Source organism: Podarcis cretensis, assembly GCF_951804945.1.
Source record: "Podarcis cretensis genome assembly, chromosome: 15".
Lineage (NCBI taxonomy): Eukaryota > Metazoa > Chordata > Lepidosauria > Squamata > Lacertidae > Podarcis > Podarcis cretensis.
Genome location: NC_137185.1, coordinates 44,610,943 through 44,626,085, shown reverse-complemented (window position 1 = coordinate 44,626,085; position 15,143 = coordinate 44,610,943). Strand labels below are relative to the sequence as shown.

General features: G+C 42.3%; 1 protein-coding gene across 4 annotated transcripts in view; it reads left to right on the top strand.

The window, feature by feature from the left end:
- The window catches only part of NSD3 (nuclear receptor binding SET domain protein 3), an 84,343-nt gene that overhangs the window by 46,871 nt on the left and 22,329 nt on the right, over positions 1–15,143 (top strand). The window contains exons 13-15 of one of the 4 annotated variants that reach the window (XM_079954920.1): positions 158–355; positions 2,769–2,942; positions 12,504–12,527. In XM_079954920.1, coding sequence (XP_079811046.1) covers positions 158–355; positions 2,769–2,942; positions 12,504–12,527 — 396 coding nt within the window. Of the gene's footprint in view, positions 1–157; positions 356–2,768; positions 2,943–12,377; positions 12,528–15,143 lie in introns of all 4 variants that reach the window. The other 3 variants (XM_079954919.1, XM_079954922.1, XM_079954921.1) reach the window with 3 other exon arrangements.

The window sequence follows — 15,143 nt, the reverse complement described above, 5'->3', positions numbered from 1 at the left end:
AGCTGGCAGGAATATACAGTTGTCTTTCTTTCCCGTCCACTCTGTCTGAAGAAGTCTACAGAGACCTAGGGCAGCTACTACCTGTCATGGCTGCTTTGTTTTATATTCTCAGAATGTTTTACCCTAGGCTGGTCCTCTTTATTTCTCTTTTCTAAAGGACAGCATACGTGCTTTTCCTGCAAGCTGCCTGGCAAAGACGTGAAACGCTGCTCTGTCAATGCCTGTGGCAAATTTTATCACGAGGTCTGCATCCGCAAGTTTGCTACGGCTGTTTTTGAGTCCCGAGGATTCCGTTGCCCCCAACACTGCTGTACTGCCTGCTCCATGGAGAAGGATATTCATAAAGCGAGCAAAGGTAAGATTCTTACTTGTTGTCTTTGGAGAAGAGCAGGAAACTGCAGACTCTCTGATGTGTTGCAGCAACAACCCCAAGGCGCTTAGACTGCTGCAGTTACCACTCAGCCTGTTTAGCTTGACCCTGGAAATAGGAAGAGCAGCATCAGGGATACTCTTCATAGCTGCCATTAAGGCAACCTGATAACGCTGGCCCAGGTATCCTGATACAAGGCTTCCCTGTGGTCATTGAATTCCCTTGGAGAATGTGCTGTTTTATTCTCCCATGGCACAAGGGCAGCCTGGTGTATCATACCTTGACGTTCATGCTGTGATGAAGGGCAGGTCAGAAATCTTTTATATAATTAAAAAATGGTGTTGGTGGCCTTGAATTGAGGCTACCAATTCCTGTAGTTGGCTTGTGATGGAGGAACCCATTGCCAAGATCTGAAAGTGGATCAGCACATATTAGTCATACTCATTAACTTCAGTGGGTCTGTTTTGAGTAAAACTTAGTTGAGTACCACACAAAGCCACTTAGCAGCATATTTGTTTCACTGGTGAAATGTTTTCTTGTTGTGTAACAAGTTTTCACTATCCCAGCTGTTGTGTTGGATTCTTGTGCAACATTCAAACACCCGTCCACCAGTGTAAGACTCCTTACACTAGTGGATGGAGAATGTTTGATGCAACTTAAAATATCTGTATGTTTTCCTGCTCGTGCACCAGACATGCTGGTATGCTAAGCTAGTCTCAGATTGTTATCATATCAGCAAGAAACTCAGCCAGGCACTTAATACGGGTGGCCATATTTCTGTTCTGGTTCTATCCAAGGAGTGAGAAGTAGTTACTGTATTAACCTGTCTTGATGGCCTCTGGCTGTTTTTCATTGCTGTTGGCAGTGAACAAGAGAAACCAAATATTAGGCCGGCCATCAACAAGTATAGCAGAGCTTGTTTCATTTTATTTTCAGTTACTTAACAGAATTCGCAGAGACCTTTTGGTACAGCAGATATAAAACCTGTACAGTAGGATGTGAAAAGAAGTGACGTTATATTTTGCTTGGTTATTGATATCTTTTGTGTAAAACAATCTGTGTATCCTGTGTGTGCAGAAAAGTGGAGCTGTCACTTAAAGAAGAAGGGATAGCTGGAGGATTGCTCAATTGGGTTGAGGTACAGAAACACACCTGCCTAACAAACATCCATTAGCGTTCTTAGCAGCCTTTATTGAATTAGGCCTGAGTTAGCTAGAATACATTTGAGATAAGCTATAGAGCAGGGCTGGGGAACCTGCAGCTCATGGGCCTAATGAGGCCCACCAGGCCATCTTGGCCAAGCCATGACCCCAATCCTACACATGTCATCAGGTGTGGGACAGGAGAAGGCACAGCTGCACCAAAGGGGGTTTGCACGCACTGTTAATCAGCAGCAACTGCACAGCCCTTTGCAAGAGATGATCACCTGATTGCCAGGATTTGGTAAGTGCCACACGGCTGTGTAAGTCCCAGCAGTCAGCTGATTGTCTGTGTGCCCACCTGTCATACTTTACATTGGGGAGGGGGGCATAGAGATAAGGATCCAGCCCATCAGCCAGGTTCTGTTCCTCACCCTTGTTGTAGAGCATATGAATTCTCAGCCACAAAAAGGCACGTCAGATAGGAACTCTCAAGACTTTGGTGTACTGAGGCTCTTTTAGGTTGAAAGGGGGGGGGGGATCTCAGCCTCATCAAGATTAGTCAAAGCAAAGAAAAGGTTGACTCTTCTGCTAATGGCCCTCACTCTTGCAGCGGTGGAGCCATGTGGACAGAAAGGGTCTTTATCGTGCTTTTGATGTGCAGGTGAAAGAGAGATTCTTTGGGAAATACTGGTGGTATTCACTGCTCCCTGTGTTGACAACCCAGCCATCTAGTTTTTCTAGATGTGGGAGAGGGGAAGGCCAGATTCAGGGCACGAAAGCCTCACTTTGCAGGGGTGTGTGTGTGTGTGTGTGTGTGTGTGTAAGTGTGTAAGTAAATCTACTCTGATTCTGAGTTTGCAGCAGGTGTTTCAAGCTGTCTTCATAGACATGAGCACTAAAAATGTCTTTATTTATTTATTTATTTATTTATTTATTTATTTATGGAAGCTGAGGTTCTTGGGAACCTGACCTCTGAGCATGATATGATGTGCTAGATCTTTTCTGCTCTCCTATGGAATAATCCCAATATGAATTTGGCTGTGCCCATTTACGGCTCATGTTAGGATTATCCAAAACAGGTTCTCCCCAGGGTGTGGGTGGAGTTGCACCCCAGGGATGCAAAATGTCATTGCTTTTTGAAAACTGTTACATCATTATTAGGTATATCAAATGAAAATCAAAACTTCGTTGCAGACTTTGAAGTCTGTAGCCATGTTCTAAACATACTGTCCTATGGTCCATTTTATATTAAACAGGTCGCATGGTGAGATGTTTGAGATGCCCCATTGCCTATCACTCGGGAGATGGCTGTATTGCTGCAGGAAGTTTGTTTGTGTCATCCCACATTCTCATCTGTAGTAACCATTCCAAAAGGAGCAATCACTCTTCATCAGCTGTAAATGTAGGCTTTTGTTTCGTTTGTGCAAGAGGTGAGCTCTGTTTTTTTGTCTTCCTCTGTTTATATCTTTGGTATTCAGTCCTTGATTTTGTTAAAAACTGAACTGTGAACCCCCACTCCCACCCCTTCTGCTCTGGGGGAATTATTTTTGGATGTAGCATATTAATTTTCTACAGGCTTTTAGCTGCTAGTGCCCATTCTTAGACACGTTAGGAAGGATACCAAGGTGGTGCCTTCTGCTTCCAGGTGGGGTGGGGGAGCCTTTTTCAGTCACTTTTGGCAGCCAGGAATGTGTTCAGTTCATCATGTAAATCAAAGCTGATCCTGCAGGTGGGTGGGTTATTCATAGATTAGAAAAAGGTCCATTTTCAACCATGAAATACTTTTAAATATGAGTTAGAGGAAACACCACTTTTTAAGCTAAATATAAGTAGGAAGAGACTTCTGTTCTCTAATTCTAGTAGTTCTGAATCCTCCTTTACAAATTTTACAAAGCATGGAGACTAGAATTGCATACACTTTGCTGGGAGTAAACATGGCTAGGATTGCACAGTAAATTCTTTGTCATTTACTTGTTTTAGTCAATGATAACCCTAGCAAGATTATCTGTATAGATGTAAAATGAGCTTACGTATAGTGCATTGTAGTATACCAGCAATGTGGTAGTAAATTTCACATGAGCTGTTATGGAAGTCAGTTCTAGGAAGAGGGAATAACTGAGCTGTGACTCTTAAATTGTATTCAGTGGATACAGGCAGTGATTTAGACTAGAACAGGCTTCCTCAGCCTCGGCCCTCCAGATGTTTTGAGGCTACAATTCCCATCATCCCTGACCACTGGTCCTGCTAGCTAGGGATAATGGACGTTGTAGGCCAAAAACATCTGGAGGGCCGAGGTTGAGGAAGCCTGGACTAGAATCTAACAGGTACTGACAGCAACTACCTTTGCCCTGTTGAAATGAGAAGAATATACCTGCATTGCCTGGTAGAATGCACCCCTTTCTGCTTGATTCCCCAAAGTTTCATCAATAGATGTCAATTAAAATTATTTTTCTGAATGTTGTTTGTAAAGGCAGGTGAAGGGGAGAGAGAGAGACATACAGAGACAGAGAACATAAACAGATGTGGTGGAAATAACTATTTCATTTCCTCCTTGGGATATATTACATACAGGAGAGGCAATGATGCTGACACAGGGCATGGAGGTAAACAGGAGACAAAGTTCATGTCCCTTTAAATAAATTTAATTTTTTCCAGAGGAATGGCGCCTGAAGGCTCAGAGGGAAACAGTAAGTTTTAGAGTGTTGAGCTTGAGCAGGGGTCCTTGGAGCAGTAAGAAAACCAAATAATTTCCAACATCTGGAGTGAATGGCTCTAACTCCTTTTCAGCATGTTGTGACTGTCCTAAGCAGTCTTCATGCCAATGGAGTCACAGTTGTGGGCACAAACTATTTACATACCTCTAGCGTTGTTTGCTTCAGTTTCCTTTTACCTGTTGGGGTTGGGGGTTACTTCTTAGCTACCTTTCCCTCCAACTTTAAGATTGACTTCACTTTCATATTTACAAGCATGATTTTAAAAAAAATACATCTGATAGGCGATCAAATTTAAAATAGCTAGAAATATCTAATATACAAGATCAAAACTTCTTAAATGGGTTGGCTGTTGCTAGCTTTTCCAAAACTTGTAGTTTTTAGATTCCAGCTCTTTTAGTGTTCAGAAAGGCAGGTGGCCACTTTGGTCTTCCTACACTCCAGTCCTAAGTTAATTACATCACACTATGATTTCTGCCTACCTCTCTGGTCTGGGTTGGGTAAATTCTCCTGAACTTCTACTTTAGGACAGACAGAGGGAGCAGCTCTTTTGTTCTTATATCAAAAGGAGAATTAGCTGGTAATTTAAATGCTCTTAAGTAGCTAGTCATTTTAATTACTGTTCTGTATTGCTTTCAAAAGATTTTATGCCCTGATATTTTGCAAGGGGGTGGTATGTAAATAAATCTATAAATAAAGAAAACAAAACATATGAATTCAAGCAGCTAAAAGGCATAGACAGCCACATTAGAATAGGACTTGGTGCCTCAGCCGCTGCAGTGCTCAGGTTTCCCTCTTCATATGGGAAGATGCTGCACATGCTGTTGCATCGAGAAGCTTTCACATGGGGGCTCATAATCTTCATGGGTTGCCCCAGTTCACTGGAGAACCATTTGCCAACCTCCTGATGTGGAGACTGTCTACGCGGTTGAGCCAGTGCCCAAGGCAAGGCACCATGCCAACACTTTTTGAGCAGTTTCTGTCTTGGAGATGGTGACATAAACATTTTCTCTGAGAAATTACAGTTGGCCTTCAGAATGGTGAAATTTGCTCTGTTGCAGTACTTGTGCAGTGAAGGAATAGCTTGTAGATTTCTAATTCCTAATTGAAAATTCTTTGCACGTTTTAAGATATATACACACTATTTCTGAAAAGCTTTGTTGGATAGAAGGCTATTGACAAGGTTTGCAGGGTGAGTTGTGGTTGCTACAGTAATAGAGTGCTGATGCAAACAACAGTGTATTTATTAGATATGCACAACAGCCATGAATGGGTTCTGACCTTCAAACACTTTGCTTTGTACCTAGTTGCCTACCTCTGATTACTGTTCTTTCTAGGCCGTTGCCTTCTCAGGTTCATGGTTTCAGTTGTCCTTGGAAACTTTCATGGGGTGAATGGGGATGCTGGTACATTTTGTTCTCTCTTTCGTAAAAGTTGTTTCCCTTCCCAAATTTACTGGTTTTGATGTTGAGCAGTATTCTTCAAAAGCACAGTGATGTCTGTTGTGTTTCAAATTGCTCTGTCTGCTAGGACAGTCTAGTCTATAGGTAAAAACATTAGGTGTGCTATTAATCGTTGAAGTGTAAGGCAAATGAAAAAAGGGGAAAGTGTGGTTTTTGCCCAAAAAATTGTTACAGTTGACATTTTTAGTTTGGGGGAAAGGAAGCATGCAGAGTGGGTTGATTCCTTCTACCACCCAGGAAGGCAGAGGACATGTGATCAAACTTTTCATCCTAGCCTTGTAGATTCCTCCTCTGCTTGCTTCCTGCTTTTGTGCAGCCAACTGCTGGGGTCCTGTCATGCCTGAGGCTGTCACTACAAAGTTTCAAGGCCAGCCAACAACAACAACAGAGGAGTCTGAGGAGTACTGACCTGCCCTCCAGCTCAGCTGATGCAAAGGGATAGCAAAGCAGGAGGAGGGTGCTCTCAGCACCATTATCTCAGCCTCTGCATCTTTGTACCAGGTGTCATCTGCAGATGGGGAAAAAAGATTTATATGGCAGTCCCTTTTCAGAGGATGGCAGGGCATCAAGCAGCTAACTCACATAGCTGCCTGCAGCTGACTTTAGCAGAATGCAGTGCCTTTTCAAAAATGCACCACAACTGCTCAAATGCAACACCCCATGTCTTCTTTGGGGTCTCCCTCCTCCATGGCTACTAAGTCCTTCACCTCCAGCCTTTTTTTTTTAACTGAGGAACAATTTATTCATAGAATTTATGGGCTGTTATTGATGATTTCACCAATTAAATGTTAAAACAAAACAAAGAAGATAGATAGAAGATAGATTTCAAAAACACTTTAGAATGGCATCAGCACATTCAGAGTTTTCTGTCTCCCCCAGTCCCCAGACAGGAGGGATAGCTAGAAGCCAGACAAAAGCCCCCAGCTAAACATGTTCATGCTGCTTGTTCACTGTTTATCAGAGGAACCTAATCAGTATTCGCCTGAACTCACATCTGCTGGCTTTCTATCCTCCTGCAGAACGTTGCCTCTCAGGGCTTCCCATACAGGCACCTCATTCTCCCCTCTTAATCAAGGGGACTTCCAACAACAGAGTAGTTTGAGAAGGGAGCTAGAGAAGGGTCACTTGGCAGCAGAACTGATGGGTAATCCACTACCAGACTTACTCATAATTATGATATTTTGCCTTTATTAGCAAAAGCCTTATTGTCACTTGGTTTACAACCTTGGCTCCTCAGCCATCTCAAATGAGTTCCAGAGGTGTACTGGTGTTTTCTGAGTTCTGGTCAGCCTCCAAGGAAGTGCTCTTCCTCCTCCTCCTCTTCAGATGGTAGACTTGGAATGGGCTAGCTCCTTACAGAGCAAAAAGGCTGCTAAACTAGCTCACAGGTTCTACAGTCTTTCTTCCCAACCAATGGAAAAACTAGAAATCCCAGTAGTAGATTCCCTGGGGGACAGTCTTGTTGTCATGTGCTCTCTTACCTATGGATAATGAATGTTGCATTAAGAGCCTATTGAAAAGAAATCCAATTTGGCAGTCAAGAAATATCATTCGGACTAAGCCCTGGCTTTAAGAGCCACTTCTACTTTCATTCTTTAATTATCATTTTATTTCTCTGACTTGCAAACCTTCAAAACAAGGATTTGGATGATAGAATCCTCCATAGAGCATTGAGAAGGCTGGCCAAGGCCTTGGCATTCATTGTAGATCCCACCCTGAATGCTTTGCCATTTTTCACCAGGCGATCACTGCTACTCTGGTAGGAGTTCACCACCCACCTCCCATTTTAATCAGTGCCCTTTAACAGGATTTGTCTCTTTGGTGATGTATACTCAAGCAACCCCTTGTAGAAACAAAGGACAAATGCATCCCAACAGGGGAGGGACAGCCTAGATATACTTATTACTCATTTCACCTCAGTAAAAGCTCATTTCACCACAGGGATTATAGAAACTGAAGCCCACATGGTGACACATATTCTAGAATCATAGAATCATAGAGTTGGAAGAGACCACAAGGGCCATCGAGTCCAACTCCCTGCCAAGCAGGAAACACCATCAGAGCACTCCTGACATATGGTTGTCAAGCCTCTGCTTAAAGACCTCCAAAGAAGGAGACTCCACCACACTCCTTGGCAGCAAATTCCACTGTCGAACAGCTCTTACTGTCAGGAAGTTCTTCCTAATGTTTAGGTGGAATCTTTTTTCTTGTAGTTTGGAGCCATTGCTCCGTGTCCACTTCTCTGGAGCAGCAGAAAACAACCTTTCTCCCTCCTCTATGTGACATCCTTTTATATATTTGAACATGGCTATCATATCACCCATTAACCTCCTCTTCTGCAGGCTAAACATGCCCAGCTCCCTTAGCCGTTCCTCATAAGGCATCGTTTCCAGGCCTTTGACTATTTTGGTTGCCCTCCTCTGGACACGTTCCAGTTTGTCAGTGTCCTTCTTGAACTGTGGTGCCCAGAACTGGAATCATAGAATTCCAGTTCTATGATTCCAGGTTCTAGGGCAGACCTGCTGAGCTGCCAGCCTTCCTCCAGTGGGAAGAAGATTGAAGTTGTTTCTCCTCACCTAGGAACCCTAATTGGTCAAATGGGTGTTAAACCCAGTCACAGAATTTTAGTCCAGACCAAAAGACTGTTTTTGACCATGGCCAGCCTTCTGGTTGGAGGTGAAACAGGTGATAACATCATCCAGAATCTGTTAGATATAGGGGTCATTGAGCCAGTTCCCTCAGAGGAATAATTCTCTGCTTTAGTCAGTCATCTTTGTTGACTCAAAGGAAAGAGGGAACTGGATGTCCATATTGGACTTGGAATATGTAAACAGTGTCAGGATTTATTGCAAGTTCAGGATGGAGTCCCTCAGGACCACCAGGGAGGCAATTCACAAAGTGGACTCCATAGATTTAACAGGGCCATGCCTTCATATCCCCGTATCCTCTCTGTTTGGGCAACTCCTGAGCTTTGTATACCAGCAGACAGGTAGACACTGATATCGGTAGCATCCTTTCACTTCCTGCTCTTTGGGTCTTTATCCAGGAACAGAGCATGACACGACTTACAGAAAACTTTGGCTTCATTATAAACAAGCACAAAAGCCATCTCTACCCACCCAGAAAGTTATGGCACATGGGAGCAGTTCTAGACCCAGAAAAAAGAATTTAATGTGCTTTTCGCAGGAGAGAAACCAGAACTTTCTTGCAAACATCAGACCACTGCTTTTTTCTAGCAGTGCTCCTCTCATAGAGATTTGCAGGGGAGCCATATGGAAATCCTTCATGTTCACCAAACATTTTTACCTCCACTGAGTTGGCTTTGGGGGAGAGAGTGCTCTAGCGTGTTCTCCCTCTGCTTGAACTTCAGCCACTGTTCATTTTCTGTTTCCCTCCCTGGTGATCAGGGCAGCTTTTGCACGCATCACACTATCGGATGCTCCTTTACTCTAAACTGAGAAAGGAACTTGGGGCATTTATCTTCTTTTGGGGTGAACAAGGCATCCAAGGCTCACTCTACCACAGCCAACCTCTAGCACTTATTAGACACTCCTGAACAGTTACATCTGCTGAGGCCTCTGGATGGCATCAGGTCCCCTACAGCTCCAGTTCTTTACACTTCTCAGCAAACTCTTCCTCAGGCTTGGCCATAGGGCAGAACAGAGAAGGAGTCTACATGACCAGGCTGAACTGCAAAGGTTTGCTCACAAGTTCTCTAATTTTCTGGGTGGTAAGAGTCAGCCCACCTGATTGGGTTTTTCTTCACTCCAAACCAGAAGGAACCTTCATGGTAAGTGTCCAATGTTCCTTTTGTATTGTGTTTTAGTGAACATAATAATGGGACTCCCATCAGCTCCAACTAGCACAGCGGGCTAAATGGGCTCTTGTGTGATCCAAAGGCACACAGGATGGCACATTAATACCCTGCCTGCTCCCTGACTAATGACATTCTGTCAGTCCCATCAACCTCACAAGCACGTGGGGGGTGCACCAGAGATAGAGCTTCATCTGTGGCTGGTCCCATATTGTGGAATTCCCTCTCAGGAGAGGCTAGACTGGCTCCCTCTTTGCTATCCTTGCAGACGATGCTGGTCACTGGGCTGATGTAAGGGCACATCGGATTTCAATTGCTACTTCTAAATGTGTTTTGATATATTTAAACTATTGGGTTTACTAGTTAATTTTTATTACTGTATATTTTGTGATGCTATTTTTTAATGTTGGAAGCCGCCTTGAATCCCAACATGAGAGAAAGGTGGAATAGTAATACATTGAATAATAAGAACAAGGACTTTATTGTACGTTGACTTGTTGATCTGGTTTTCACAGAGATGTATTTCTTGAGGGTTCTGTAATGAAGGCTGTAATCCAAGACACAGTTACCTTGAAGTCAAGAGGGCTTACTTCTAAGTAGGCATGTTTAGGATTTTTTTTTTAAAAAATGCATTGAAGAATAGCTTTCAGTACATTGCAGCTATATCCTGCATTTACTTTTGAGAAGTATTGATCACTGTTAGGAACACGTGTTTCAGAGACAACAACTTTGGAAGTGTAGCAAGGCTTTGAGAGAGTATGGTGTAGTCTTGCCATGCGAGGGTATAAAATGGAGACTTGTCCCAAATCTGAGTAAAATGGATGAATTCTTAGCTTTTGTAATAAAATTTTAAGATTCCCAAAGTGTTCTGTTGATTATCATGTGTGCCTTCTGTAGTTTGAAGACAAAAGTTTATGCTGGCCACATTTCCATGTAATGCTAACCCCAAAATTCTGGGGTGCTTTGCTGCTAGCAAAAAGGAGGAGTAAAGCTAACCAGAATTTTAGTAGCCTACAGTGTTGATTTTGTTGCATGGTTTATAATCAAGTTTATAATGTTTTTTTCCTGATCTTTCTCTGGATTTGCCTCCTAGCTTGGCTGATAACAGTTCTAGTAAATACTGGGGTCCCTGAGAACAAATACAATTCAGACATCTCATGATAACTCTTTGTGCGTTTCTCCTCAACATACGTGCATTTTTGTGTAGGAAACCAACATTTAATGTTGAGACTGCAGTATGCACTTCATAACATAAGCTTTTTAAATGGGACTGGCATGCGTGGAATGATTAACTTAGCGTGGCTTGCCTCCCTTGCCGTAGTCATCAGAGGAATAGACTTCAGGTTCTTCCTATGAAGCATTTGCACAAGAATCTTGGGGCTGTATCCAGTGTTTTTCTTACTCAGTAACTTAGGTCCATTAATTTCAGTGGGTATGCTCTAAGTGAATTAGTTATATATGGCCCCTTTTCCTTGAAAGATTGTGCTCTCTAGCATGTAGATTCCATGCAACATAGATGTGCACTGATAAGTATGTATGTTTTACACTTTTAATTTGTGTAAGGAGGAAGAAGTAAAGAAAGAAAAAGTTCTGTTGAAGCTGGAAGTCAGGAGAAATTGTCCCCTTTGCCATGAGAGTTGCCAAACCTAGGATGCTTTGGTTGAGGAGGCTTTTGGTTAAATCATGATTTGTGTCCTGCAGTTGTTTCTGGAAAAGTCATTTTATTATTTTCCATCCCTTTTGTATATTGGGGTCTTTCCTTAGTCACTGGAGACTGGTAAAAATTAAAAGAAACTATGCTCCAGTGTTAACTCACTCAATCTGGTGAGACTCTCTAAAATATATCCGTGTGGGGGTACTGTGAGGGGGGGGGAGTAGTGGCTGCATTTTCACATGAATGGTTTGCTATGTATGTGCAGATGACTTGTGCTTTGCTGCTTCACTAGTGGCTACAACAAATCACAATCCCTTCAACCTGGGAACGTCCTTTATTTCACTCCAGACAAGCTATGATCTGAGGCTGAGGTTTGTTCATGTCTCTGCAGGGGTGGTTTGCTAGAGCCCTGGTTTGGACATAATGCTGTTCCCGTTCCTGCCAGGGCAGACGTGAAGCAGGAGCCACCTGCATGTTCCATGGCAAACCGCTCACGATGGTTTACCATGACAGGTGAAATGTCTGATCCCCATTTTACTGCATTTATTTGATCATGATGCCTCCCTTACACCACAACCATCCAACCCCCCTACTCATTCTTCCCAATGATGATTTGGGGAAAGGAATACTCAAATAAACATGGCACATCAATCAGATGTTGTTGAGTCTAACAATTTCACCAGGCTGAAATTGCTCCCGTGAAGCAACATCTAAGAAGGGCATTGATTCAGGACTGCATTGTGCAGCAGAAGTTGCAGCCAAGCTCTGAATCCTCTCTAGGTAATTCTTAACATGGCTGTGGCTTACGTGTGGTCTTAAGTTCTTAGCCCCTGTTGATGGGATTAGCAACATGTTTCCCAATTAGCTGCCTTTCCTTTTTGAGGGTAGATCGGTTATAGGGAAAGTCACAGATGTGTTTTCTCAAGTGTGCAGGTTAAATAGAGCACAGGTGAAAAACAATTTTGGACCTATATCTTATCTTTAATACTATATACTTAGGCACATAGATGCTATCTTATTCAACATAACAACCTCTCTGTAGACATAGAACCTTTTTCTCTCTCACTTTTTCTTTTTCCTCATCACATCACTTTTCTTTCCATACTTAAAACATAAGTAAAATATGCATATTAGGTGTTTAATTTGGTTTTATTTTATTTTTCTCCTTATGGAATCATGGGTAGCTTCATTGCAACTCATTTCTTTCTGTTTGTTTCGTATAGGGCTGATAGTGCAGGATCATTCAGACCCCCTGTTCAGTTCATATGCCAATAAGTCCCACTACCTACTGAATGAATCAAATCGTGCTGAGTTGATGAAATTACCTATGATTCCTCCTTCTTCGTCAGCTTCCAAAAAGAAATGTGAGAAAGGTAACCAAAATAGCTTCTTTCTCTTTTTAATTTTCTTTCACTTTCCTGCTTTTCCTTTCTTTTTGTTTGCTTTTAAAAACAAATCAAGCTCTCTATGCTCATCCAGCACCTTCTTGTTGCGCTTGATAAACTTCACTCATTGCTTATTGTGAGTGTGCATTCATGTTGGCAAAAATATTACAAAGGGGCTTAAAATAATTGCTAAATTCTGCTCTGTTACTGAGCTGCACTTTACCAACCAAATCTAATAGACTTTCCTGAAAGCCGTGAGACAGAATCTGTTGTGTCTTTGTGTTGCATGTTAACCACACTAAATGAGATAAATGCCCATTTGAGCCTCGTTCAGACCTGTTTCACAGCCAGAATGGGATTGCCTAGAGGTTGCAAGTATGTTAGCCAGTGATTCCAGGAGAAGATTTTTGGTGCTGTGATTTGTAAGATCACCAAGACCCCTTTTCAAGCCATCGATCGTATGGGGCTGCCATGTATTTGAACCAATCCTTGCCATTCCTGCCTGGATGGCTTTCACATTTCTCAACTGCCATTTTTCTGTTGAGAAGCCTTTGCTCGACTTATTCAGTCTCCATGAGGAAGAAGGCAGCCTTTTAATTGCTTGTTGATTATTTCCTTAGGCAGCTGGATAGCTTTTGCTGTTTTAATTCCCAGAAGATTCCTTCTGACCAGTTGTTGCCACTTAAGGAGGATAAGGCTGTCAATGACTATTTATTGCCTCCAGCATCACAGGCAGTGTGCCCTCTGAACACCTGAGTAGGAGAGGGTTGTTGTGCTCGTGTCCTGCTTGTGGGATTCTCATAGATATCTCACTAGCCGCATGAGAACAGAATGCTGGACTGCTGGAGATAAATAATACCCACACCTTTGACCTGATCCAGCAAAGCTGTTCTTATGTTCTTATCCCCTCATCCATTTTCATTAATGTGGTATAACAGAATGCACATATTACACACAGCTGATTTGTTTCTCTACCTCTCCCTGGAACCATACTTCTCATGGGGTTCCTAAGAAACTACATTTGAAGAGAGCAAATTTAGTACTTCCATCAAGAGACAGTTGGGAATAGGAAGGATGGCTTTAAAAATGTGGTCACCTGATGCTACTGAATAATTCTCTTAAGGGCTTCACATGTAGAAATGACTCTTGCACAGTTGTAATCGTTCTTTAAATTTCTGAAGATTCAAAATTGCTGTTTAATTTTGAGACTCAGACAAGACAGAAGACCAGCCAGGTGACAACTCTGCAACAGTCCTTCAGTTCAAATGAGAACAAGAGTAGGACACCAGTTTTGAAGGAATTTGGAGAGGTTCCCTGCCTTCACTTCCACTTGGCACATACAGCTCTTAGGAAAACATGAGATTGCATCCAACATAAGACAAACTCAAAGTAGATCCACTGAAATTAATAAACACGGCTAATTGAGGTCTGTTAATTTCAGTGGGTCTATTCCAAGTAGATGCTAGTTGGATAAGAACCCATAATGTTCACTATGAAGACTTTGGTTGGGCCTGCCTCCTCAACTGCATGTGAGCTGTACACAGTTGAAGCCTTGTCCAAACTAGGGCTTTTGTCTGTGAAGTTTGGAAAACAGCTTCTATTGTTTCTGAGTGCTTGAACTCTCCAAAAGAGTGTTGACCTGGTTCCCCTTGCTAATAGCTCACTCACCTTGTTGCTGTTCTTAAGCTAGTCTCCATCACTGAGAGACTTGAGACACTTGAGACTTGAGAATTATTTTGAGCCCTCTTTATGCTTAGCTTCAGCAAATCTTACTAATGCATTGTAAGAGCCAATTTCCTGCTTAGCATTGGAAAATTTTGTGTGTGTGTGTGTGTGTTTTGTTGGTTGTTTGCTTTGGTTTTCACATCTTTTTGACATTTTACCTTGTTTGGGCATTTTTTTCAATGATTGGAGCTGTATTTCCTCTGAAATGGTGTTTACGCTTTTAGAATTAATTGTGGGATTTTGAAATGAAAGGGAAATCAAGCATTTTAGGCTTTATTGCATCCACAGCAGAGGAAATATAGTAATTATTTTGTTGTTGTTTTAACAAACTCTTTTTTGAGCTCTGTAACAACCAGTGCAATCACAGCTTTGAAAGTCTATAGGTGGACAAGATTTTCTGACAGCCTTTTGGAAAACATGAATCCAAATTTCTCTAGATACTAAAAAGTCCCACAAAAGCAGCTTAATGCTGTGTCCTAAATTTTGAGCCCCCCCCCCCCCGCTTTGCAAGAGTGCTTGTTTGCTATCAACAACATATTTGAACAAAAATCAAGTCCCCACTTGCAAATATCCCCATCCGTTAGTATAAATATTTAACTACTTCAAAATACAGGTAGCTCGTGCAGATGTGATGTCCCTGATCACACTGGTTTGAAGCTTCCCATAGTAAGAGCCAACCTTGGTGCAGATGTCAGGCTACTGTGTGGTTTGCTCCAAAAGCAGAAAAGTAGGGAAAGTGTTTGGAGGGAGGGAGGGAGGGATGCGCAAGTGAGTTTAGCCTGCTGTGCACTTTAGAGAAGGGAATTGTTACATCTGCACAAGCCATGTAGTGCAGGAAACCTTTGTTTTGGAGAGTCAGCAAAGATTTGCAATTTAGAG